At 56.8% G+C, this 27,258-nt stretch overlaps 1 protein-coding gene across 2 annotated transcripts; it reads left to right on the top strand.

The window, feature by feature from the left end:
* Nucleotides 1-4,226: 4,226 nt before the first annotated feature.
* Nucleotides 4,227-27,258, top strand: PCDH1 (protocadherin 1). Of its 2 annotated transcripts, XM_059917344.1 has the most exons (6): nucleotides 4,227-4,407; nucleotides 12,481-13,343; nucleotides 16,312-18,507; nucleotides 23,618-23,837; nucleotides 24,775-24,813; nucleotides 26,007-26,092. In XM_059917344.1, exons 1-5 carry the CDS (start codon nucleotides 4,368-4,370, stop codon nucleotides 24,798-24,800), a joined length of 3,345 nt encoding a protein of 1,114 aa, XP_059773327.1. In that variant the 5' UTR covers nucleotides 4,227-4,367; the 3' UTR covers nucleotides 24,801-24,813; nucleotides 26,007-26,092. The 2 variants fall into 2 exon arrangements, with proteins under 2 accessions (XP_059773327.1, XP_059773326.1); XM_059917343.1 differs by lacking the exon at nucleotides 24,775-24,813 and having other exon boundaries at nucleotides 26,007-27,258.

Genomic DNA, 27,258 nt, shown 5'->3' with positions numbered 1-27,258 from the left:
GGCAGAGTTGAAGAGCTCCTTCTTGTTCCTCCGGTTCTTAGTGCTCCAGAAATCTAGACAAGCCCCCTCAGAGGGGAAATTAGTAGGTAAAGAAGGGAGACAGGTAGTACCAAGAGCTTTGCCCCTTCCTATTTCACATGAGTCTCTACTGTTTTACCCCTCCTGGGGACATGCCCACTTGAGAGAAGGAGGTCCCCAGGAAACTAGAATGCTATTGGGGGGAAAGTGGAGCGGGTGTGAGTGTTCAGGCTGTTCAGGAATCTCCCATAGGCAGCTGGAGCTAGAGGTGGCCAGAGGCCCAGGAGTGTCAGGTGCTTTTGTGGCATCTCTCCTAGCACCTCCACTGGAGTTGTGGGAGAGACTGCAGCTTCCTCCCCTCCATCCATCCTGTCAGGATGCTGGGGTATGAAAAGAACAGAGTGGAGGTGGCCAAGTAGGGGTTGGGAGCAGAGAAAGTGGAAGAAGCCTGAGGAAGGAGGGGTCAGGAGAGGGGTGGGTGGGGTGATGCAGATGTGTATGGTGAGGGCAGGTAGGGAGCTTCTTAGAGGCTTGACTGTCAGCTCCTGGGAAGTGAACCCCAGCCTTCACACCCTCCCAACGCTCCCACCTCAGGCAAAACTGCCTCTCGGGCAGGGACCGTTGGAAATCTCAGAGTCCTGAGAGATCTGTGTGTGTGTGTGTGGTGGGGGGGGGGTTCCCTTGGGAAGGGGCCTCCCAGGTTATCAGAAGGTTCAGCAAAGCTTCCCTGGGGAAGAAAAAGGGGTCCCTTGGGAACCTAGAGTTTCCTGGACTTGAGCCATCGGCTCTCCCTCGGCCAGAGCCCCCAGCACAGTCGTTTCGGTGTTTGCTTATTTTGGTTATTTTTTGATCAGATATTTTGGCGCTGTGCACACTGTCTCCTGTTGCCATGGCAGCCGTGACAGGGGCTGAGGCACCGTGAGAAAAATACCAAAATTAATGAGTGAGCGAAAGTGCAGCCGAGAGAAAAACAAGGTTAAAAAAAGAGTTAAAACAGTAATGAAAACAGGCTTCCCAGCTCCACAGCAGAGCAACTGCTGAAGCCTCCCCAGAGCAGCAGCCCCCGCCCAGCCTTGGGCTCCTGGCATCTCCCAGACCTCAAGGCAGAACTCACTCGCCTTCCCCCACCCAGCCAGCCACAGACGCAGCAATGGCCACTCGGGAAACCCTCCCAAGTACAACAGTAGATCAGCTCCAACAGCAGATCAGCTCCCATCTTAGGTAGCATCCTGCCTTCCAGAACAGCTTCCCAGGGAACAGCTTCTCATCTCCTAGGAAACAGAGTGTGGCCTCCGTCCCCCACACAACAGTGGTCCCGCTATATTACCAGGAAATGGCCTCTCAGCTACACTTGAGCTTCAGAGCTATGGCTGCAGGCATAACAGCATCCCAGCTAGAGTCCTGCACACAGTAACAGCCCAGCCACAAGCCTGGGCAACAGCATCTTAGCTGTAGCCAATCCCCAGTATGCTGTCATCACAGCTATAGCTTCAGGACCAATAGCATCCCAGCTACAGTCCTATACACAACAGTAGCTCTGCTCTTATCCCAGGTAACAGCCTTCCTCTCAGGTACAGGCTCCTAGCAACGGCCTCTCATCTCCTAGTACCTAAGCAATGGATCCAGCTACAGTTCTACCTACGTCATATTAACAGAGAACAGCTTCTCAGCTATAGCCAGTCTCAGGTATGCCAACCTCACACTTTTAGCTTCAAGCCTTACAGCATTTCAGTTACAGCCCTCCTCTCAACATGCACACATGAACACACACACACACACACACACACACACACACATACACACACAGCTTGGCAACAGCCTCTCTGATAATCTGATTGTTCTGGCTATACCCTAGGCACACCAGCATCATAGCATCACAACAGTGTCCCAGCTGCAATCAGAAACAACAATTTTTTCTGTTACAGTGCAAGCCTCTACAGCATCCTAACTCTCTCTTAGCCACGGCCCATCCCAGGCACATACATATCACAGCAAGAGCCTTAGGCCACAAGCAACCCAACCACTCCCACACCTAGCATCCCCCAATCCCTGGCCACAGTCTCAGCTGGAATCTCAGGCATCATCAGTTTAGAAGACCCCGATTCCCTACTTGCCAACCAGGTCCTCCTCCCAGTTTGGTATGGGGCAAGGAGTCTGGCTTCTCTCCTCTTCAGATGCAACCTCCCAGTCTCAGCCCTTTGCCTGCCCTTCTGCTTGGGGAAGACAGCCCCATCCTCATTTCTACCTTGTCCCAGGCTCAGGTCCCCCACAGAGCCCAGCCTGGCAGCTGGGGTAGGAGGGGATGGGGAGCAGGGAGAAGAGTAGACACACCCTGGTGTTGCACTGGCCCAGTTCTGCTCCTACCACTTGGTGCAGGATTTGGGTTTGACGGTGGTGGAGCAGGGAGGACAGAGGAGAACATCTGGGAGATTAGCATTTCCTGCCCAGCTCTGCGGCTGCCTATCTTGCTCAGCCCTGAGCAAGGGAGGAGAACAGAGGAGCCTTTGAATGGCTCCCAGCAAGCAGACTGGGGAGGGTTTGCTGCAGTGGGCAGCAGGCACACGCTGGGGGCAGGGAAGCTGGGGCAGCTCCTCTGTGGAAGATTTCTTGTCTCTGGGCCACTGATTCCTCCCTTGGAGCTGTGTTCAGTGATGCGGAGCATATGAGTTTTGCAGGGGACAGGGAGAAACCACCTATAGGACAGATCCTCCTTTCACTAGCTCACCCCATCTCCCATCCAGAGAACCCCATCTGGGATTCTGGGGCTGAGGTCTGGGAGTGCAGACTAGAGCAGGGCCCAGGCCAGAAAGGGTGTTCGAGGGGGGCTGCTCTCGGAGAGATCTTGGGCAGCCCTCAGCTGGCCCGAGAGCCCACCCTTACCCTGAAGAGTGTTCCACAGAGAATACAGGTATCAGAAGGGGAGGAAGCAGAGGAAAGAGACAAGGGATAGAGGAGTGGTAGGGATGGGAAAATGCCGGTGGATAGGGGAGGAGTAGTCAGAGGCTATGGCAAATAGAGGCCCAGCAATCAGTCATCCCATATTAGGCCTTTGCACACCCAGTGCCAGGCCTTACCAGGGACAGTCTCTCTCATTCTTCTGGCCTGGAACCCACTGCGTTGGCTTATAAGTGGCAAAAGCTGGAGGTCGTATTAGACTGGGGCACTTGAGAGCCTGGGGTACCAAACCCTGAGCGAAGGAAAAGGAGTTCCCAGGCTGCTCAGACACCTCTAGATGGCGCCAGAGAGCCAAAACTGAGTGGGAGAAACTGAGTATCGAGTGTGTGAGACACTGCGTGTGACACAGTGTGTGACTCGGTGAGTGTGATTGTGACAGGGAGCGTGTGGCACTGCGAGGGCGTGTGACACAGGCCGTGACACTGCTCGGCTTCGCGGGGTAGGGACCCATGTGACTGTGTGAATGTGTGTATGTCACTGGTAAATGTGTCGGGGTCACAGCTCCATGCCGCCCAGAGGGCAGGTGATTGAGGGACCCTCTAATAGCCCGAGCTTAGGCGCATCACCTCATCCTCACACTTGTATATCTCCCCAATCCTCATTCTAGAGGAGCCCCCTTGGTCCCGTTACCCTCCCCCTCCCACGGTCCCCTCCATAGCCCCACCCCCAAGACTTGCTGCGGCCACCGACGCTGACCGCTCTGCGGCTTCGGCCAGAGGGGGAGGGGTGGACTTCCCCTGAGCGCAGTGAGAAGGGAGGGCCATTCGGGGTGATCTGGGGGTCTGGGCGGGAAGAAGGTGGATCTGGAGGAGCAGATGCCCAGAAAAGAAGGCACCGGGGGAGACATATCCCGTGCCTCCACTTCCCAGGGGGGCAGGGTAGGGGACAGGTGTTTGAGTGAGGTTAGGAAAGGAATTCGGGAGGGGTCCCAGATGGGGGCACGGGTGGGATAAGTGTAAACTGAAGAGCCAGGGAGGGGGACGATCTGTGTATACGGGCCTCGGGTAGGGGAGAGATAGCCAAAGGGGTCCTGGCTTTGGGGAGCGGTGCTGGGGTCCCCTCCCAGCAGGACCAGAGCGGTCCCGAGCTCCACCTCCCGGCCGTGTTGGGCGGGGGAGGGGGCAGGGAGGCGGGAGGGAGGCAGGCGGGCGGGCCAGGAGGGAGGGGGGGGCAGGGAGGGGGCGGGCCCGGCTGTGCTCTCCGTTCGCCGTTGGCTCCGCCACCGCTGCCGCCACCACCGCCGCCTCACACACTCGGGGAGCGGGAGCGCGGCGCGGACGCGAAGCCGCCGGGGCTGCTGTGCCCAAAGCCAGCCGGAGCCGAGCCTGAACCGCAGCGCCAGCCAGAGCCGTGCCGTGCCGAGCCGCAGCCCGGGCCGGGGCCGGTGGCGGCTCATGGACTGCAGGGCCCGCGGCCTGCGCTGCCCAGAGGCGGGTAAGGATCGGTGGCGGTGGAGGCGGTGGTGGCTCCCGGCCGGGAGCGGCCATGGCTGGCGGGAGCCGAGGGAGGGGCGCTCGGCCGAGCGAGGCCACGGGGGCCCGGTCGGTGCTCAGCGCGCCGGGGCTGAGGTGGGGGCGGTTGGGGTTGCGGCTGGGGCACCCTGGCCTCCAAGGTCCGCCGCAAAAAGCCGAGAGGAGAGCGGGTGCTGGACTGGGCTCCAGCCTGGGCGCCCTGCACCCTGGAGCGCTTGGAGCTGCGGGGATAAGGGGGCTCCAGCCGCGCGAGGGATGGAGATGGCCTGGGGCAAGTCCGCAGCCCCCAGTTGGGGGGGGCCGTCCCCGAGGATGTAGCAAGCAAGGACCCTCATTCACAACGCACACACACACACACACACACACACACACACTTGTTGGGCGACCAGCTCGGATTACTCAGGCGCTTCCAGCTCCCCGCGGGCACCCGGAGGACCAGACCACGGACATATGTACACACATACATACATATGTGCACACAGGCATACCTCCCGCACACCAGCGCCCACTGGGGCACCGTCAGTAGCTCACAATCTGCTTCAGCTTCTGCATGCTCAGCAGCACGGACACAGAACCCGTGGCCATACAGAACAACAAAACACAACCGGGTGTGACATTCGGCGACATGGACACACAAACGCAATCTCATGCCCTCACATACGAGTGTCACGGCCACAGTTCGCTAGATGAACACTCAAAACCCAGCCCCGCACACACATATTCCTTTAAGGCACACACCCTAACAAATTCTGTTACACTCCTTGGCCAGAACACAGGTACACAACACATGTCTCGCTTGCACCCCTCGACTGCACCCATAAACACAGAACCCAGTGTTTCAGCACACTCCTTGACGGCACACGCCCTAACACAGCAAGTGGCACCCACAGCAGCGCCTCACGGGCACAAACACAGAATCTACTGCTTCACACATCTTAACACTGGGTGTCACACACACCTTCCACCAACAGTGTCACATTACACCTTGCAGCGTATACACACAAACATACACGCTCTGTCCCTCTCCCTCGGAGGCCAGATTCCGTCAGGGGAAGCCGCCGGGCCACCCGGAGGGCCCCTAGCGCCCCTTTCCCCTTAGCGCCGGACAGTGAGTGTAAATTTCGGCCCAGCGGGAACCCTAGGGGCTGGCCGGACCTGCTTCCCTGCCGGCACCTCCCCACCCCCACTCCGGGGCCAGCCGGCCGGCCGGGTATTCCCGGAACGAGCTGGACCTGGCAGGCCGCGCCAACCCGCCTCCCCGGAGCTCCAGGGCCCTAGGTCCCTTTGCAGAGGGTGCAAGCCTTGGGCGGTGTTTGCGACCCTCTTCGGACCATTTAGCTGCGTTCTCCGAACCACCTGGATCCCCAGCACACCTGGGGCCCACACACCTGTGTTCCTCTCACACCCGGGCGTCCTCTCCGCCGGGTCGCGGCTGCAGGCCAGAGTCGTGTGTGCGGGCAAGGCCCTGGGACCAGGAGAGCACGCGCGCGGCACGCGCAGGATCACAACTGGCAGGCGAGAAGGACTCGCACCCCTTTCCCCCAGCTACCCTCGGGAGCCCAGACTTCTGGCCTCAGTTTTTCAGCAGTGGTCGGAGACCATTCCTCTAGCAGGAAATATTCGGGGCTGCTTTGAGGTCTTTGACGATTGAGAGTGGGGCAAAGCCCCCTTTTCCGCCGTCCGCTAGAGGGTCCGTTTTACGAGTATTTCTCCTCCGGGCCGGGCTCGCTGCTTTGTGATTCCGGCGCTGGCTCCCTCCCCGCCCCCTCCCTGCGCCCGCTGAGCGGCTCCAGCCGACGCCGGCTTGCGGGGGTCCCTAGGCTGAGGCCCGAGAGGCGGAGGAGGAGGGAGTCCCCGCGGCGGCCCCTGGGGCGGGGGGCACCAGGGGCCCGCCGGTGAGGCGCGTTCTCACCGCGCCGCGCTCGCGCCTCGCCCTGAGCTCGGGAAGGCCCGGCGTCGCCCTGCTGAGGGTGGGGGTGGGGTGGGGCCGGCCGAGCCGGAGGCTGGCGGAGAACAGCCGCCGTCCCATCTCCCCCGACACACTGTCCCGCGTCCTCTGGGAGGAGATGCCCCGCGCGCAGGAGGTGTACGGGGAGCGCCCGCTGACCGCGCAGGTGTAGGCTGGGGTCTGCCCCGGCCGGCAGAGTCCAGGATGTCGTGCCGGAAAACGCCGAGAGCCTTCCATTACCTGCTCTGGGCCAACCCTTGGTAGCTGCCAGGAAGGAGAGCGCGCAGAAGGTGTTTGTGACAGCCCAGAGGTGTAGGTGTGTGTGGGGTGGGGGTGTGTTACTTTCTTGACGTGGCGGTCTGGGAGGATTGAAATATGTAATTACGACCAGACCAGGGGATGGAGTGGAATCGAGGAGAGAGCGATGAGAGGGGCCTCCAGAGACTGCCAGGGGCGGGGTGGTAGGGGAGCAGGTCTGGTTTCAGTTCTGGCTGCATTTAGTTTCTTCCGTTCCCTCCCACCCAATCCCCAATTCCAAAAGGGATTTCAGCTGGAAAGGGGGGTCTTGCTGGTAAGGCGTTCTCCTGGCAGACGGGCTGCTGCTGTGGCTACTTGGTCAGGGGAGCTGGGCTAGGTAGAGATAGTGAGCTAACTGCTGCGGAGAGTGGGTGGAAGGGTCAGGAGAAGGTCTGCAAGGGTGGGGGGAGGAGCTGAGCAGGAGTCAAGGCTGGGGGCAGAGGAGATGGGAAAGGAGGAGGCCCTTCTAATACGGGTGAGGTCTGCCCCTACCATGAGAGAGGATAGTTGGTGCTGCAGAGAGAGATTCTTTCAACCATGTATTGAGCACCTACTGTCTGCTAGGGCCCATGGTGGGTGATGAGGATGCAGTACTGTAGTAAGATAGACACCATCCTTGCCTTCATAGGTCTTCCCAACTGGCAGGGGATTGGCTCACTTATTTATTGAACCAATAAGCACCTACTGTTTGCCTGATGTTGGAAATAAAGTGCTCTATTCGGTGATGGAAAGCTATCTGTCTTTTACAATGTAATAGACCTTAATGCATCAGCTCTCATTTAATCCTCCCAAATAACTTCAAGAGGCAGGATTATTTCCATTTCACAATATGGAAATATGTTCAGAGAGGTGAAGTCACTTGGCCAAGGTCACACAGCTAGGAAGTGGTGGAACCAGGGTTTGAACCCCGACAATCTGACTCAGAATGCAGGTGCCTGGAAACCCTGCAGAGGCTAACAGAGGGTTGTGAAAAAGAAGGGAGAGGAGCTGAGGGCTGTGCACTTATTCACTGTGGGAAGCCTCTGAACAGCTCCACCCCACACAGCCCAGCTTGCTTACCCTCCTCTCCCAGATGTTTGCTATGTCCCTTGGTGTTTTGTGCCCACAGTGGTGGTGACTGTTGTGTAACAGTGCGGGAGTGAGGGTCAGGGCTTACCTGGCCTCTGGGACAGTGATGTCTGCCCCCGTGTGTTTCCTCTCTGGCCACAGCATTCAGCAGGAAATGGCCCCTGATCCCCGAAGTGGGCTGTCAATGAAGGTTCCAGGTGAAGCCTCACCACTGTTCTCCTTCCTCCCCAGATGTTGACACAGATGGCGTTTTCCTTGGCCTTCCCTGGACTCTGCCCCCTCACACCTCACTGTGCTCCTCTGGCCTGAGAAGAATGAGTCACTGTCCCTACTGAGGCTCTGGCTTCTCAGGGTCCTGGGTGCCCAATGTCGCTAGGTGGAGGTGGGGACACCCCTGCCGGGAAGGCAGCCAATGCCTAGGGAAGGGCAGATAAGGCACTAATCGCTTCAAAGGCTGCCGTCTGGGACTAATGACTCCCACCAACCAACCACCAGGACAAAGTTCAGAGATGGTGGGAGCAGGGCGTAGGAAAGGCCGCCTCACTGCTACTCCTGGCTGTTCTGTCTCTCTCTCTGCATCCTGGGAGGCCTGGGTTCCTTCGGACCTTGAACCCTAGGCTCTCTTATTTCTCTTTTACTCCTTGCCCTGCAGGTTTGGCAGCCCAGGGATTGCGTGTGTGTGTGTGTGTGTGTGTGTGTGTGTGTGTGTGTGTGTGTGTGTTGGCGGGGGTCGGGGGGGGGCGGCAGGGGTGGTACATAGCAACCACTGATTTCCATTGATTTCCCTTCCCCCATCCAGCCTTTTCCCAACTCACGTGAGGAGGCATTCTTATTTCTCAAATCCCAACTCTTCTGCTTACTACTTCTGTGACCTAAGGCAATTATTATTTCTGAGCCTCAGTTTTATCATCTGTACTATGGGGAGCCATAAATTAATAATAAATAGTACCCATTTCAGTGGGCTGGGAGGATTAGATGGGAAATGGATGTAAATGTAGTAAAATCTCTGGGGGAGTGTTAGTTGGGTTGATGATGATAGTGAGGAGAGTGATGATGATAATAAAGGTGATGATAATAGAATTTATACTTCTTTCTTAACTCCAAAGACCTAGAGTACCTCAAAGTTGTTCCCAGAAGGTTCCTGACCCTTGCTGCCTCCACCTTGCTGCCTGGGGGTTTCTCCAGGTCCCTCTTCCAGAATCAGAATTCCTAAGGGTGGAGCCAGATAATACTCATTTTAAAGGAACTCTCCAGGTGCTTAAAGAGCCTAAACCCTCTTCAGCTCTTATTGGGCAACCTACTCTGGGCAACCTCCCCCAAACCCATTTCCCCCCCAAATTCCTCCTTCCTCCCAGGAAACCGCCCCCCCCCCCCGCCCCCAACCTTCCTTGCCTTGGATATTCCCTTTTGGTTTTCTTCCCAACTCAGAAGTTAGATGCCACAATCCTTTCCTGACCCCTAAGTGTGACAGGGTGAGTGAGAGAATGTGTATGAGAGTTAGGGGGCAGGCGTGGGGAGGGGGGATGTGGGGAGAATGTGTCACAAGCATGCTATGTTTGTGCTGCCTGGAAGGCCTGAGGGGTTAGAGCCCCTGGTTGTGACCCAAGATAGGGAAGGAAGCCCCCAAGGTCAGTGCTTAATCTGTAGCTCTTAGAGCGGCTACAAATCAAAGAATTTGTAGCCAAAATTTGTGAGTGTTCATTTTTCTTGGAAGAATCTGCTGTGTGGTTTCATAAAATTCATAAAGGGGAATGTAACCCAAAAAGGTTACCAACCGTTGATCTGGAGGGAGTGAGTGGAGGCAGGCCGGCACTGCTTTATTTCTCCTCTTTGTCATGTTTAGGGTAACTCCCAAGTAACCCCCACCCTGCCAAGACTTCTGCATGGAATTGGTGCTCACAATGATCCCATGTTGTGTGTGTGCTGTGCACGGGAGGGCAGGATAAGGCGCCCAGAAGGGAATGAGGTTCTTTGGAGACAGGTGTGTTTGGGTTGAGGCTTGATGGTAAGATGAGCCCAGTGCCAGGTCCATGCAGAGAGAGGGGAAATGGCTGGAGGGTGGATCCAAATACAGCATCAGATAAATTCCTCCCTCCTTTAAAAGAGATTAAGATTGCTGCTGGGAACAAACACACACACTAATCTGATAACAGCCTCACAGGCGTTGAGCCTATTAGTGCGAGGAGTGACCAGGGAGGGGGCTGTGTTTGTGTAAGGAATCTGCATTCAATGACCATTTGCTGAGAGTCTGCTAGGGACCTACACAGAGAAGGATTAAATCAGACCCCAGGGAGTTCTCAGTGGAGTAGGGAAATTGGGCAAGAAAACAAGCAGTGACCATACAGAAAGTTCCAGGATAGGCTAAGCCTGAGAGGTAAAATAATCACAGTCATTCCTGAGCTGTTACTGAGTACCTACAGTGTGCAGGGTCCAGGGCAAGGCCCTGAGGATGTAGGAGTAAACAAAGCAGAGGCTCTCCCAGTCTCCGCTCACAGTCTTATAGGAAAGAGAAACAATTCACAAGTTATTTCCCAAACAGATACTTAACTACAATTGTGAGTGCTTTGAGGGAGCATTTGTTGAATACTCACTGTGCTAGGCATTTAGCCCACATGATCTCAAACTCCCTAGGAAAGAGGTAGTATTATCCCCATTTTACAGATAAGGAAACTGAGGCTCTAAGTCAATTGCTCCAGCTCACGCAGTCAGAAAGTGGGCAGCTGGGGTTTGCCTCAGACTGTCTGATGTCACAGTCCCTGCTCTTCTCCACCCTGCTGCCTTACATCTGTCAAATGGGTACAGCCCAACAAAAATGACAAATAGTCCTTGAGTTAGAACCATTGTCAGCTCCACAATGACAGATTGCATCTGTCTTGTTCACTGCTGTGTCCCACTGCCCAGGATAGAGCCTGGAATGTTGTAAGTGCCCAATAAACGTTCACTGAATGCATGAATGAGCACCTATAGTACGCCCAGCTCTGTGCAGGTGAATGGGTGGGGGCTGGGGGATGACTGTAGGGAGCCCCGTCCCTTCCTTCGGGATGCTTGGAGAGGAATAAGTGCAGAAAACACAGGAATAAGTGCACAATAACTGGGATTGAACAACACGGGCGGGCGGTGTCCCAGGCTGCACAGTGATTCATTGCCATGGGATTGGGACACACAATAAGTGGCTGTGAGTTGGAGGAAGGAGAGGTCACCGAGGGCTGAAGAGGCCTGGGAAGGCTTCCTGGGTGACCAGAACCTGCCTTCAGTGGGGTGGGTGTGGCCTGTGACAGGGCCTGGGGTGGGATTTCCAGGAGTGTGTGTGAGGCACATACTCCAGGAGCTAGGGAAGGGAGATTGAGCCTGAGCCTCTGCTGAAAGTACTGGGCTGAAGACTTTGGATTTGAATAGAAGGGCTGGCCGTGGTCGTGGTAGTGCTGGAGAGGAGGAGGGAGTCAAGACTGGGACTTAGCTGGAGGGTCTGGCTGGGGTCTGCTGATGCACAGCTCAAAGCTGGGGGAGATGGGCAGAAGAAGCAGGCTCTTGTGGTGATGGCGGTGCAGCTTGTGGTTGGCTGGGGCATACAGGCCTCTAACTGGAAGGATGTGGGGGTGGGCGGGGAGAGGCAGGTATGAGATGGGACTGGACCGATTAAGCAGGGGAGGGGCCAGATGTTCACTGAGAGACTGAGCAGGGGTATGGGGAGTGGTCAGGGCAAGGCTGCTGGTGTTATTGGCAGCTCTGTCCCAGTTAGACCTGCTGGGCTCCTAGTTGCTAAGGATAGGCTGGGGCAGCTCCCAATGCCAATTCCAGGGCTAGTCAGCTCTGACCACAGTCCTGACTCCAGTCTTGACGTCTACTCTCTCCTTCCACATACCTGCCCGTGTCTCTCCTCCCCCCCACCCCCAACCCTGGTGGAGAGGGAGGGTAGAGGAGCCCCGGGAACTGTGTGTGTACACACAGGTGTGAGTGCCCAGGGGCATGTGTGTTTGGAAGGGAGTCGGGAAGGGCTAACACCTACTCCACAACCCTAACCGTTTTCAAGCCTTGATTGGTGCCCAGTCCAAGCTGGCCCTTCATGAGGGTGGGGACATTGGGCACTAGGGTGATTACTGTCAGGAGAAAGGGATTTGAGATGTCCTACCTCCTGTGCGTACACTGACTTGGCATCTCAGAAGGGAGAGGAACGTGACGTCATCCCTTCTCCCTGCAGCCAACGTGAGTGGCCCTCAGTGTGGGCGGCGATGATCCGGGGTCTGGGGAATGTGAGGGTACCTGCGTCTCTCTCCTACCTTGTAATGTGGCGGTGGGGTGGGTTGGGGGTTGCTCCTGGTCTCACCCTTCCGCTTGCTGTCTCTCCCTATCTCAGTATCAGGGTAATTAGCATGGGTGACTATGGCAGGCAGGATGCTGGTGAGAAGGAGGTGTTGGGCAAAGCACAGAGTAGAGAGCAGGGAGGGAGGGAGGGAGGGAGTGTCAGGTGGGTCAGGGCGTTCCATGGGCAGGAACTGCTCTAGACCTGCTCCTCCAGCTGGGGCAGACACCACTGCTACACCAGCTGTGGGTGAGACTCAGGATTCTGGGTCCTGGAATCAGCGTTCTGTACTGGGGCAGAGCTCTCTCCTGGGAGATCAGTGTGTAGGTGGCAGAGGGGGAGTCGGGGGCTGGCTCTGGGCAGCCCTCAGGGCCTGGGCTCTCCTCCCAGCTGACCCCCTGTTTTGTCTCCCTCGCTTACAGCCCTCCTGATTCTGGAGCCTGCCCGGATGGGGTCCCTGAGGCACAGCCCAGGCCCTGGGGGGCAACGGTTGCTGCTGCCCGCATTGCTGCTGGCACTTCTGCTGCTGCTGGCTCCATCCCCAGGCCATGCCACTCGGGTGGTGTACAAGGTGCCAGAGGAACAACCGCCCAACACCCTCATTGGGAGCCTCGCAGCCGATTATGGTTTTCCAGACGTGGGCCACCTATACAAACTAGAAGTAGGCGCCCCGTACCTGCGGGTGGATGGCAAGACAGGCGACATCTTTACCACGGAGACCTCTATCGACCGCGAGGGGCTCCGTGAATGCCAGAACCAGCTCCCTGGTGAGCCCTGCATCCTGGAGTTTGAGGTGTCTATCACGGACCTTGTGCAGAATGGCAGCCCCCGGCTGCTAGAGGGCCAGATAGAGGTCCAGGACATCAATGACAACACGCCCAACTTCGCCTCACCAGTCATCACGCTGCCCATCCCCGAGAACACCAACATTGGCTCACTCTTCCCCATCCCGGTGGCTTCGGACCGCGATGCTGGCCCCAACGGTGTGGCATCCTATGAGCTGCAGGTGGGGCCCGAGGCCCAGGAGCTATTTGGGCTGCAGGTGGCAGAGGACCAGGACGGAAAGCAGCCGCAGCTCATCGTGATGGGCAACCTGGACCGGGAGCGCTTGGACTCGTATGACCTCACTATCAAGGTGCAGGATGGTGGCAACCCCCCACGCGCCAGCAGCGCCCTGCTGCGAGTCACCGTGCTCGACACCAATGACAATGCCCCCAAGTTCGAGCGGCCATCCTACGAGGCTGAGCTGTCTGAGAACAGCCCCATAGGACACTCGGTCATCCAGGTGAGAGGCCCCTCCATCTAACTGTCAGGGTGACCCACATTTAGAAATGGGAGCCCACCCCAACCTCGTGAGAGTTTCCTTCACTTAAGGGCAAGATGGCCAAGATATTGTGGTGAGATCTCTTTTCCCCAGCGCCCACCTGGTGAGACCTTCCCACAAGTCCACCACACCCCAGCAGGGGATTTACTTTCCTCTGTCAAGCTATTCAGGTGACAGTGACATAGCATATGAACAGTGATCCCCCCATCCCCGAGGCAGACTCAAGCTGGAGAAACCTCTGCAAAGTGAAACCCCCTCCCAAGTCAAATGATATCCTCCTCCCCAGCCAAGTGAGCTGAGCTGGAACAAGTGAACCGCCTTTTGTCCAAGTAGAATCTCTCCAGAGATGAGAATGTCTTCCCAACCAGGGGCCCTTTAGCCACATACGAGTTTCCTGAGGCTGGAGGACAGAGCCTTGCTTTGCCCATCCCTGACAGTCAAATGAGATCATTTTAGCCAGGTGAGTCCTCAGAATTCTAGAAAACTGTACACAGATGTCTATACACCCACCTCCTCCCCTAGGCACTGTGTGCCCATGGGTGTGGGGTGCTGGGCACAGTAGGGGGGGTCGGTGGCCTCTGCTGAAGCTCTCAACACCCCTCTCGATGGGAACTGCCCCAGGGGCTGGGCAGCTTGGTGGGGTCAGGGCCTGGGAGAGAGCAAAGAAAGCGTCCCTGCAGACAGGTGGGCGTATCTCCCACTGTCATCTCAGCCCTGGCCTCCTGCCAGCCCCGGCTCCTTTCTCCTTCCCCATGGGCTGAAGCTGTCTGTCTTTGATATGAGGGAGCTGAGGAGGGCTCAGCCTGCCCTGCACACCGTTACCCATCCTGGGAAACCCTTCGTCCCAAGTCCTCAAGCTGAAGCAGGGCACGGGGAGGAGTTTTGGCCTTTTTTTAGAGGCTGATGGACTGGAACCTGTAGAAGAGAGACTGAGAAAGAAAAGGGAGACAGTCTGGGATGGCGAATAATAATAGCCTAGGTGCCAGGCACTGTTCTGAATACATTATGTGTATTATATCATTTAATCTCCACAGTACAATGTAAGCATTATCCCCATTTTGCAGATGGGGAACTGAGCCCACAGAGATTAGGAAACTTGCCTGGTAACACCCACCTGATGTGTTCAGATTCCACCTTGGCCACATCCAACATTTTGGCTTCAGAGCCCATGTGTGTAAGAGCTGGGAAGTGGGATGAAGCAGGAGAATGGGGCAGAGATGAGGCTATGGGTAGACAGAGCAGAAAAGGGAGGATGGGAGAGAGCCAGCAGTGGGAAAGAGGCAGAAGGAGAACTGAGCAAGATGGGAGGGAAAGAGAGACAGAAGTCAAGAGTCAGAGACAGAGACAAAGAGAGGTAAGATGGCAAGAGAGGCAGACAGGGAGGTGGGTGACCAATCTAGAGACAGGGAGACAGTGGGAATCATAATGAAAAAGTTGGCGACAGACTGGGGGAACAGGAGCATGGAGGGGCGAGGAGAAACCATTAGAGGGGTGAGCAGAGACCAGGTAGCTCACCAGTGTTTTCACTGTCAAAAAAATCCTGATGGGAAGGAAAGGAGACTAGCAGTTGCCTGAGGGCCTGCTAGGTGCAATGCCCAATACTGTGTCAGCACCGATTTTTAGAGATGGATGGACAAAAAGAGGGATAAAGGCTATTTAGGGAGCACTTGCCATGTGCCAGGCAGTGTTACGCATTTTTACACTTATCATCCCATTTAATCCTCACCACAACCCCATTAAATAGCTTCTATTATTATCCCCATTTTACACATTTGTAGACTGAGGCTTGAGGATGTTAGATAATTGGCCCAAGGCCTCATAGTTGGGAAGTGGCGGAGCTGGGATTTGAACCTAGGACTCTTGCTCCGCTCCCCAGAGACTCTGCCAAGTTGCGCCTATCCTGTCTACCCCCTCCCCCCTCCTCCCCCGCCCCCGCCCATACTGCCATCACATTCTGTTGGGCTGTGACCTAACTCCAACCCTCTTGTTTCTCCCTGACCAGTGCTACCTCATGACCATTCCCACCTGGCTCCTGTTGCCCCATTACCACCCATGTTTGTATAGACTTGGGCCGAGTGTGTGTCGGTCTTGGCGTGGGAGGACGTGCCCACTGCAAAGGGACAGACAGTTCATTGTGGGATGCTGGGAGCCCAGCCCGCTGCCAGCAGGCTCTGTGGCCTGCACCAGCCCCTCCCTCCTGGCCGCAGGCTCGGCTGGATTCCTCAAGTTGATGCCTAGCCAGCACCAGCCCTGGGAGGGGAAGAGAGATGAAACAGGTTTCCCCGGTTTTGACAGAGTAGTGACCTGGCCTGGCCCTGGCGGGCTCCCTCTGACCCACATCCCTACCTGGCTCCTTTCAAAAAAGAAATCCCCTCACCTGTGGCCTCCAGAGGGGCACGTGGGTCTCCATTCGTGCGCCAATAGACACGTGCATAAACACATACCTTCTCACATAATCACAACACGTGTGTGTGCATGCATGCATGTTGCACACATATGTCATGCATACACACCATCTCTACTATTCACACCTTTCCAGCTCTTCAGAAGGGTTTGAAGGCCAGTTTAATTGGGTGGAAGGGCTGCCCTAGTTGCTAATTGGATCCTCATCCCCATATTTGGGCGGACTAGTATAGGAGTGATAAGTAGAGTTCAATTCTGCCCTGTCCCATCTCTAGTAGTAGCTTGTAGCACCACTGAGGATTTGTGGGCTGTATCTGTGCTCTTCAGGGAAAAAGATCAGTAATATATGCCAAAGTGTCAGGATTGGGAAAAGGGCAGGGCATGCGTGTGCTGCTTTTGGAAAGGGTGCCTTGTTAGATTAGTTGTGTCTGCCATGTTCGTTGGAAAGGCAGCAATGTGTCCCTTAATTTGTTATCCCCAAACTAACCCAGCCCTGTTTTCCTTGTTTATTCCCCCTGCCCTGTAGGTGAAGGCCAATGACTCCGACCAAGGTGCCAACGCAGAGATCGACTACACGTTCCACCAGGTGCCCGAAGTTGTGAGGCGTCTTCTGAGACTGGACAGGAACACGGGACTTATCACTGTGCAGGGCCCCGTGGACCGCGAGGACCTAAGCACCCTGCGCTTCTCGGTGCTTGCCAAGGACCGAGGCACCAACCCCAAGAGTGCCCGAGCCCAAGTGGTGGTGACCGTGAAGGACATGAACGACAATGCCCCCACCATTGAAATCCGGGGCATAGGGCTGGTGACTCACCAAGACGGGATGGCTAACATCTCAGAGGATGTGGCAGAAGAGACAGCTGTGGCCCTGGTGCAGGTATCTGACCGAGATGAGGGAGAAAATGCAGCTGTCACCTGTGTGGTGGCAGGTGACGTGCCCTTCCAGCTCCGCCAGGCCAGTGACACGGGAAGTGACAGCAAGAAGAAGTACTTCCTGCAGACGACCACCCCGCTCGACTATGAGAAGGTCAAAGACTACACCATTGAGATTGTGGCCGTGGACTCTGGCAACCCCCCACTCTCGAGCACCAATTCCCTCAAGGTGCAGGTGGTGGATGTCAATGACAATGCACCTGTCTTCACCCAGAGCGTCACTGAGGTTGCCTTCCCAGAAAACAACAAGCCAGGTGAAGTGGTCGCTGAGGTCACTGCCAGTGATGCCGACTCGGGCTCCAATGCTGAGCTGGTTTACTCTCTGGAGCCTGAGCCGGCTGCCAAGGGCCTCTTCACCATCTCACCTGAAACTGGAGAGATCCGGGTGAAGACATCCCTTGATAGGGAACAGAGGGAAAGCTATGAGTTGAAGGTGGTGGCAGCCGACCGGGGCAGCCCCAGCCTCCAAGGCACAGCCACCGTCCTTGTCAACGTGCTGGACTGCAATGACAATGACCCCAAGTTTATGCTGAGTGGCTACAACTTCTCAGTGATGGAGAACATGCCGGCGCTGAGTCCAGTGGGCATGGTGACGGTCATTGATGGGGACAAGGGGGAGAACGCCCGGGTGCAGCTCACGGTGGAGCAGGACAATGGTGATTTTGTTATCCAGAACGGCACGGGCACCATCCTCTCCAGCCTGAGCTTCGATCGGGAGCAGCAAAGCACCTATACCTTCCAGCTGAAGGCGGTGGACGGCGGCGTCCCACCTCGCTCGGCTTACGTTGGCGTCACCATCAACGTGCTGGATGAGAATGACAATGCACCCTTTATCACCGCCCCTTCCAACACCTCCCACCGGCTGCTGACCCCGCAGACCCGTCTGGGTGAGACGGTCAGCCAGGTGACAGCTGAGGACATTGACTCTGGTGTCAACGCTGAGCTGACCTACAGCATCGCCGGTGGCAACCCTTACGGACTCTTCCAGATTGGGTCACATTCCGGTGCCATCACCCTGGAAAAGGAGATTGAGCGGCGCCACCACGGGCTGCACCGCTTAGTGGTGAAGGTCAGTGACCGTGGCAAGCCCCCTCGCTATGGCACAGCCTTGGTCCACTTGTATGTCAATGACACCCTGGCCAACCGCACCCTGCTGGAGACCCTGCTGGGCCACAGCCTGGACACGCCGCTGGACATCGACATTGCTGGGGATCCGGAATACGAGCGCTCCAAGCAGCGCAGCAACATCCTATTTGGCGTGGTGGCGGGTGTCGTGGCCGTGGCCTTGCTCATCGCCCTGGCCGTGCTCGTGCGCTACTGCCGGCAACGGGAGGCCAAGAGTGGCTACCAGGCTGGCAAGAAGGAGACCAAGGACCTGTATGCTCCCAAGCCCAGCAGCAAAGTTTCCAAGGGAAACAAAAGCAAGGGCAAGAAGAGCAAGTCTCCTAAGCCCGTGAAGCCGGTGGAGGACGAGGATGAGGCCGGGCTGCAGAAATCCCTCAAGTTCAACCTGATGAGCGATGCCCCTGGGGACAGCCCCCGCATCCACCTGCCCCTCAACTACCCACCAGGCAGCCCTGACCTCGGCCGCCACTATCGCTCTAATTCCCCGCTGCCTTCCATCCAGCTGCAGCCCCAGTCACCCTCCGCCTCCAAGAAGCACCAGGTGGTGCAGGACCTGCCACCAGCCAACACTTTCGTAGGCACTGGGGACACGACGTCCACGGGCTCTGAGCAGTACTCCGACTACAGCTACCGCACCAACCCCCCCAAATACCCCAGCAAGCAGGTAGGCCAGCCCTTGCGGCTCAGCATGCCCCGGCCCCCACCCCACCCCTACCACGGGGCCATCTGGACCGAGGTGTGGGAGTGACAGAGCTGGTGTCTCGGGCCTGCCGTGCTCACCAGCCCAAGTCAGTGGTGGGAGGTGGAACCAAAGATCGGGGGACGCTGGGACCGCTGATGGCCCTGCTGCCTCACCCAGGCTTGGAGGGTCGGGCCGAATGAAAACTGAGGGTGTGCTCCGTGTCCCCCCCGCCCCCTCCGCACTGAGAGAGGCCTGTGACTTGTCACATCCTGGGACACTGGACCAGCTGCTGGGTCCTGCAGGTGGGGACTGATGGGTAGGTGAGCAGAAGGGTTTGGAGGCAGAAGCGGGGAGGGAAATGGAGAAGAAGTCTTCTCCAAACGTGGGTCTCTGTCTGAGACCAGCCATGGGTGCTTCTCTAGAGGGGAAAGGGGGAGACCTGGGGTCCTGGTGGGTAACCAGGTGGACGCTCTGTCAGGGAGGGGGGCCTCCCCATTTGTGCCTTCTCTGTGTACTGTGTGTCACCCTCTTCCCCACCCCAGACTCCTGGGGCTGGGCCCCAGTTCCCCTCCCCCAGCCCCAAACACTTTGCCCTGATAATAAAGTTCTCTATTTTTGGAGTTTTGGCTTCTTATTTTCCTGGAACTGAGAGAAGGAGCGAGAGAGACTGGAAACAGCCCTTTGTCCGATGTCCTGCCTCAGTTTCCCCATCCCTGCTCTTTGTCCCTTCCCACGTCCCAGACCTGCCCCTCTGCCCCAACCCTATCTTAATTGACCAGGCCCCTCCCCACCATGACCATGTCCATGTTTGGGGGAAGTGCCTTTCTGAGCAGGCTTCAAATGGAGCTGTCCAGCAGTGTGTCCCCCTCCCTCATGTTTGTGAGGCCTCCCTGGGAATGGCACCCTTTACCAAGAAAGCGGATGGAGATGCACCCAAGTCCTGCCCTTTCTCCGCTGGCTGAGACTTGACCTTTCCCATTTGTGCACATCGAGCATCTCCCAACAGAGGTCAGACCAGAGCAGCTGGTGGGGGTGGAGTGCAGCCTGGCTGCCTCAGGTGAAGGCAGAGAACCTCTTAATTATACCAGGCACCTTCCCTCCAGGCAAGATCTTCCCAAGTCCTTTTCCCAGCCTCTTCATCCCAATACCGCTCAACACCCAGCAATTAGCCTGCTCTGCCCTGTGTCTCCCCACCATGGTCACCAGTCTGGGCTGCCGGGAGGGAGGGCCCAGGGAGAAGGGAGGATATCCCCCAGTGCTATGGACTGACCTGCTCTGTATCCCCACTGCTGACCAGGGCTGAGGTGCCCTATCCGGCCCCCTCCCTTCCCTTCCTTCAGCTCCTTGCTCTGGCCACCCTGAGCTGCTAGCTCTCACTCACTCTCTCTCTCTCCGTCTCTCACTTCTTGCTCTCCTGGGTCTGCCCTGTCTCTGGCTGTGCCTGAGGAGGAGGCTAAAGTCTGGGTGAGGGGCCTCAGGTCCTGGGGGAGTCTCTGAGGCCAGAGGCAACCTGTCTCCATGGCGACTGAAGAGGCTTGAGACACTCCCAGAAGATCCAGGGCGCCAGCTCTCTGCTCTGATTCCGTCCACAAACTCCCCAATGCCCCGGAGTACCCCCAAAGTAAAAACTCCTAGGGGCTTTGGAGGAGTGGGGCATGGGGAAGTGAAATCTGGTTTCATCTCATTTCCCTTGGACAAATAAGCATCTCTAGGGTGACCTCCAGCAGCTCCTGACCAATCATTCTTTCTCTTTTGTTCCTCTCCTTGCTGCCACTGCCTCTCTCTTTCTTCTGTTCCTTTAGCTCCTTAATCTCTTTTTCTTTCCCAAGGTCTGAGGGATTATCCCTTACTCGGCTCCAGTCCAACCCATCCATGGAGCCACACTGAACATTCAAACACAACCAAACCACACCACCACTGTCATCATTAAAACACATAGGCTGAATCCCTACTGTGTGCTCAGCATAGTACTAGACCTTGAGGAAAAAATGGTCATATTTCTACAAGACATACAAGTAACAAGATGAGGCAGTTGAGAATCGTGGTGTCGATTCTCACCAGTGAGAAGTGCCATATATTAAAGCTTTTCCCAACTTGTTCTACCACTTCTGCCACTACTTGCTTCCATTTTTTTGAGTCTTTACAAGGTGCAACGTACCATGCTGAGCATTTTATGTGAATTAGCTCATCCACTGCTCATAACTCTTTGTGATGCAGGTCATTTTACAGAAGTGAAAGCTAGTTAGCGATGGAGTCAAATTCAAACACAAATCATCAGGAAATCTGATTGCCAGAGTCTGCTGTTTCCCGTTATGCTATATAAAAAAGGGGTTCCAAGATTAAGTTCACATTAACCTATTAAAGGCTCTGCAGAGCCTGCAAGAAGGGAAAAACCTGTTAAACTTTGTATAACTCTGGGTTTTCCAAATTTATTTGACCATGGTGCCCCCTCCCTTTCTTTGAGGCACATAGTACGAGAAAACGTGCATAGGACATGGGGGTGGGCTTCCGGGGGGGTGGAATGAGAACCTTGAGCCGGCTCTTCGTAAAGTAAGGAACAGGAGTTGAATGGGAGGCTGAGCCAACTCCCAAGGCGGGAGTGAGCGTGACCAAGCTGGAGGCAGGGAGAGGGCAGAAAGGGGATTCTGGCTGGAGTGGGGGGTATAGGAGGGAGCTGAGACAGGAGACTGGAAGACTGTAGGTTGTAGAGGACATAGATGCTTTGCCAAAAGTTCCTTAAGAAGAAGTGGGAGGCCCTGAAAGCTCATGAGTTTTGGAAGAACTGAGTTTTAGAGAGTTTACTGGAGTGTATGGTGGATTTAAAGTGGGTAGAGGTGAAGGTTCAGGACTGCACCTCTAAGGTCTGAGCAAGGATGGTGGAAAAGGGCATGATGGATGGATGGATCAGGCTGACCTTCTGGAGAAATGACCCACAGGACTCAAGGGATAATTGGATATGGGATAGGGATGGGGAGTGAGTGGAGAGCTACCAGGATCCCCAGATAGATATCAACCTTCTGAGTCTGGGTGGTAGGATGATGAGATCATTGCCCATGCAGAAGCTGATTAAAGAAAAAGAATTTGGTTTCAGGCATGTTGAATCTGAAGGGTCCATAGGGACGGCCGACTGGAAATAACCAGCAAGGGTCTAGAACTTCTGGACTAGGGTCTGAGAGAGATTTTGGATCTAGGCTTTTTAAGATTTGATAGTCATAGAATTATAGGGAATATTTAGTGTTGAGTATGACCCAACCCTCCATTTTACAGAAAAGAATCATAGGAAAAAGACCAAGTGATGTGCCTAGGAGGCAGGACTGAAGCCTTGGATTACCAGGGACAGGTTCTGCAGGGAGGGAGGGCTGCTGGCTAATGTCTTAAAGAAAACTGGAAAGAAAAACACCCAACAGCCAGACTGCCCTGTGCCTCCCAGACCCTCCTGGAACCTATTCACTCCATCACCAGGTGGACGTGCTCCTTTACATCCTCCCAGCCCCAAATATCAGGTCAGTTTTGGGGATCTTGTCTATCATCACCCAGACCTTTCAGTGTTTTGGATCCCAACGTGGATCTCGAGAAGTGTTGCCTATGCCTGAAGGTGGGGTGGGAGCCAAGGTGGGAAGGCAGCTCCTAAGCTCCCTGTGCTGACAACCTCCCCTACCCCAGCTGCCTTGGATGGCACGGGAATTGTGTAGGGTATCAGGAGGGTGGGTCTGCAAACCTGGTACACCCTCCTTTGGCCATCTTGAGAACCTGCTATTGAGGGTTTTAAAGACAAAGCACCACAAAGTCTTAGAGGATTAGAAGGAGCCTGGAGACTCATCAGCAGGGCCCTGGGCCTGGGCTGCTCCCACCCCTAGCCTCCAGGGGCCCTGGGTCTGCGCCCTCCACAACTTCTAATTTCCGGTTGGCAGGAGAACCAGTGGTGGTCCCAGGTGGGTGTTTGGGGGATGGGCTGGTTGTACCGAGTGCCAAGCGGAGGTTGCCAGGTTCCTGGGATGATCATTAACCCGTGGCAGGCAGGCAGGACTGCCATCTGGGAGCAGCCTGTCACTGTTGCCCTCCCCCCACCCCAGTCCCCGCTCCAAGCTCCTAAATCCTGGCTCTACCAAGCCAGCGGCCCCTCCCGGAAGCTCCTTCCTATTTCCTAGAAGGAGCGTCCATTCGAAGAAGCCAGCCTTCCGAATCCCTGACGGATGCTGGGCCCCTCCCCCTAAGCCCAGGTCCTCCTGGGCCCTGCCCTCTCCAGTTAATACTGTTTCCTGATCTGGAGGACTGGGGAGTTTCCACTGTTCTGCTACCCCACCCCCAAGGTGCCCTGGTTTGTTATCAGGCTCCCTTTCCCTCTTCCCTCCCGCCTTTTTCCACTCCCAGGCCTCTCTGAAGGGGAACGCAGTGGGCACCTGGGTGGGTGGGGACTCAGCAGGGAGTCCTGCCTATGGCATTACAGACCAGGGGTGAGGAACAGAAGATCAGAAAGAGGTTAGCACCCCACTGGATGGAGGCAATGAGAAGTTAACAGAGCAATGAGACAGGTGAGGAGCTGCAGTCTGGAGGGTGCTATTTGGAAACCAGGGAACTGTTCTGGTACTGGTGAGCTGTTTTGGAATTAGGAGTCTGTCCTGCTTTCAGAGAGCTGTTCTAAAAACTGGAGGCTTGCTGGTGTTTAGAGGCTATGCTGGAATTAGGGGAGTTGGCTGGTATTGTGCTGTTTTGGTGTTGGCTGTCTGGAATTAAACAGAGGCTGTGCCAGTACTGGGAAGCTGTGCTCTAACAAGCGGTTGTACTGGATTAAGCTTATTGTGCTGGCCTGGGGGCTGTCATAACACTGGGGCCTGTGCTGTGTTGGGACTTCCAGTGCGTGGTCCTGGCTGTCCTGGGAGCTGACCTAGAATCAAGGGGCAGTCCTCTGTTAAGGTCTCTGCTTTCTGGGGGGTTCTGCTGCGCTAGGGGCCTGGGCCTCTTCCTGGTTGCTGTTGAGGCCTAGAGGGCTAGGAGCTCTGGGGGTGGGCTTGGCTGGGGCTGTAGCCTGGTGCGGTGGTGGGCCCCGTGGCACAGGCTGGCCGGCCGGCAGTGACACTCCCTCTCCCTGCAGTTACCTCACCGGCGCGTCACCTTCTCCGCCACCAGCCAGGCGCAGGAGCTGCAGGACCCGTCCCAGCACAGTTACTACGACAGTGGCCTGGAGGAGTCTGAGACGCCGTCCAGCAAGTCATCCTCGGGGCCCCGACTCGGTCCCCTGGCTCTGCCTGAGGATCACTATGAGCGCACCACCCCCGATGGCAGCATAGGAGAGATGGAGCACCCCGAGAACGGTGAGGGGACCCCAGGAATGAGTAGAAGCCTGAGAGTGATGACAAGACCTTAGAAATAGCCTCCATCTCTTGAGCTGTCGTGTATTCAGCAGTGAACACTGTGCTGAGTGCTTTCTGGTATATATTCATTTAACCTTCACAACCGCTCTCTGATCTGAGAACTTTATTGTGCCCCCTTTACAGTGGGGGAAACGGAGGCTCAGAGAGGTTGAGTCACTTACCCAAAGTCATATACAGGAAGTGACAGAGCTGGGAGGGATTCAAACCCAGGCATCTCTGACTCCAAAGACTGAATTCAGCACTACTTTATTCTGCTTCCTGGGAACAGAGACCCTGAGAATGGGGGCCAGAGGGCTCAGGTAGTGGTGAGGGAACTTTGAGGGAATCTTGAGATAATGAGAGCTCAGAGGGCCTTGAGAAAAGGAAAGGGACCCTGGATGCTAGGAGGAGCCCAGAGAAGGGTGTGATGATCCCCTGGCAGGAGAAGCAGGAGAGGGTTTGGCTGAGGAGAGGGAGTGGGGAGGCCTGGGGAGGGGAAAGGCTTGTGTGGGAGGGACTTGGAGGGTGATGGCAGACGTGGGATCTGGGCTGGAGCAGAGGTCAGCATGGGACTGGATGGGGGGCGTGTTGTCAGAATGTATGTGTGTAGTGCGTGTGTGTGCGTGAAGGCACCTCTGGTAGCCCGTGGTGGGGAGACTAAATCAGCTTCCCCTTGGGATAGAAAGACTCTTGAGCTTAGAGCTATCCTCAGGTCTCGCCCCTCCCTCAGTCCGAACTCCCCCAGCCCGCCAAAAGATGAAAAGTTCCACACCTCACCCCTCGGGCCCAGGGCTCTTGTCTAACCTCCCAGGCCCCAGGTCTCAGAGTGCCCTCCATCTCCACCCTGCCCATCCATGCGCGATCTCACGCCCGTCTCGTCCTTTTTGTGCCCGCGCAGAGCCGGCTGGCCGGAGCAGGCCCTGAGGTGGACTGCCAGGTATGTGGGAGCTGCTCTGGGGTCTGGGGTCTGTGGGACTCGGCCCAGCACCCAGCCCCGCCCACCCAGTGCCCGTGCTCTGCTCCGTGCCACGTTGGGTCCCCCCACTCTGCCCTGAACTGAAGAGCCCCGGAGGGTTAACAACAGAGCTGTCCCCTCCTCACCTTGCACTGGCAGGAGGCCAAGCCAGGGTGAGTGGTGCCAGGGGAGTCCCCACCCTAGGTGGTGCCGCTCAGTCACATCCCTGGAGGGGGGCACCGCCTGGTACTGTCCCCAAGCGAGGGCGGGACAGGGGCAACTGTGACAGGAAGTACTCAAGGCCCAGACGTTCCCATGGAGACCCCCGCTGCCCAGCAACCACACTGGCTACTGCCGATGTCAGGCGGCCAACTTCTGTTCCCATGGGTGTTCTGGGCAGGGAGCCGGGGCAAGGCCAGGGGTGGTGGGTGGTGTAGGGGCCGGAGTGAGGCGGGGAGGGGCTGCATGAGCGTGCTTGTGGATATGTGAGTGTGTGCTTCTACGCAAACCCCTGGCTTTGTAGCAGGGCCTTGCTGTGCTGGGGTGGGGTGGGGCCCCAGGGCAACTGGGAGCATGGTGAGGCTGGAGGGGGCTCAGAAGGGAGGCATGTGCCCACCTTTGTCTGAGGATAGAGATGCCTGGTGTAGATTTGTGTGTCCACACCTCTCTGAGGGTAGGTGTGTGTGTGTGTGTGTGTGTGTGTGTGTGAGAGAGAGAGAGAGAGAGCAGTAGAGAGAGAAAGAGATTGTGTCTTTAATGAGGATGGGGGTTTCCTCACCCCTACCTGAGGGTAGATGTGCATGTTTCAGCCTGTCTGGAGATAGGTGACGGAGTGTGTAGATGGGGTGTGTGTTTGTGCACCTGTCTGAGGGCAGATATGGTGGATGTGTGAGAGGAGAGCTGGAGGGTGGGTGAGGATGGAAAGAATGTATCTATTTAAGGATAGATTGTGTGTGTGTGTGTGTGTGTGTGTGTGTGAGAGAGAGAGCAAGCATGCGGTGGATGGTGGGAGGGTGTGTGTCTATTTGAGGGTGTGTGTGCCTGTGAGCTCAGTGGGCAGGAAGGGGCGTGCACCCCTGTTCCAAGGCGGCATGGAGGCGCTGGTGGGAGGCTGTGGGGCAGAGCTGTGCGAGGCTGCCCTGCCTGAGGACCGTCCTCCCCGCTCTCCCCTGCAGACCTGCGCCCTTTGCCTGACGTCGCCATGACGGGCACATGTACCCGGGAGTGCAGTGAGTTTGGCCACTCTGACACATGCTGGATGCCTGGCCAGTCGTCTCCCAGCCGCCGGACCAAGAGCAGCGCCCTCAAACTCTCCACCTTCGTGCCTTACCAGGACCGAGGAGGGCAGGAGCCTGCGGGCGCCGGCAGCCCCAGCCCCCCGGAAGACCGGAACACCAAAACGGCCCCCGTGCGCCTCCTGCCCTCCTACAGTGCCTTCTCCCACAGTAGCCATGATTCCTGCAAGGACTCGGCCACCTTGGAGGAAATCCCCCTGACCCAGACCTCGGACTTCCCACCTGCAGCCACACCGGCATCTGCCCAGACGGCCAAGCGCGAGATCTACCTGTGAGCCCCCTTCTGGCCAGCCGGCCATCCCTTCCCCAGCCACCGGCCAGCTCCCAGGCGGGCCCATGCCAGGGCCCCTGCTCCTGACCCCTCCAGCGTGGATTTCCTGGCCAGGGCCCTGAGTGGGGGGGTTACTGGCCTCATGACCACGCTGGCCCTTCCCCCATGCAGGGTCCAGGTCTTCTTCCCTCACTTCAGCCCCCAAACCCTAGGGAGCCCACTCTTCCCCTTTATGGGGCTCCCCCCAGCTGATGCCCAAGAGGGCTCCTCTACAATGACTAGGCTCCAGTCCCTCGACTTCCAGGGGTCACCCCCTCACTTTGGGCAGATGGTAGAGTCAAGGGTGGGCAGCACACTTTTAACTCATTGTGTCCCACATGGCCAACCAGGGCGGGCATAGGATGCCCCCATTCCAGCCCTGCAGCAGGGCTGAACTGGGGAGCCCCTCTCCCTGGGAACTCCCAGAGGAAACTCTTGACTGTCAGGGGCTCCCTGAAGGGCTGTTGTTACCAAAGGTGGGGTGGGATGGCGGTGGGAGTGGGGCGGAGGCCTTGTCTTCCTGTACTGCTCCTGGGCTGGCCCACCTGCCTGCCGCATGCCCATGCCTGGTCCCATCTGGGCCCCCCCCTTCCCACTGGTCATGCAGTGTCTGTATATAAGGACCTTGGAATGACGTCCCCATTTCTGCCTGATTTGCAACTTTTCTTGTTGATGTTGTGTTGTCTCGGGGGACCCCTCTGGGGGGGGACCTGCCCTGCGCCCCCTCCTCCCTGCCGCAGTGCCCCCCACCCCAGGCCTCTATTGTTCCATGTTGTAAATACCCCTGGGGCTGTGGCAGGATGGGGGTGCCGGCCAGGGAAA

This window comes from Balaenoptera ricei, chromosome 3 (assembly GCF_028023285.1).
Source record: "Balaenoptera ricei isolate mBalRic1 chromosome 3, mBalRic1.hap2, whole genome shotgun sequence".
Taxonomy (NCBI): Eukaryota; Metazoa; Chordata; class Mammalia; order Artiodactyla; family Balaenopteridae; genus Balaenoptera; species Balaenoptera ricei.
The sequence above is the reverse complement of the archived record's forward strand: the minus strand, read 5'-3'. Positions and strand labels throughout refer to the sequence as shown.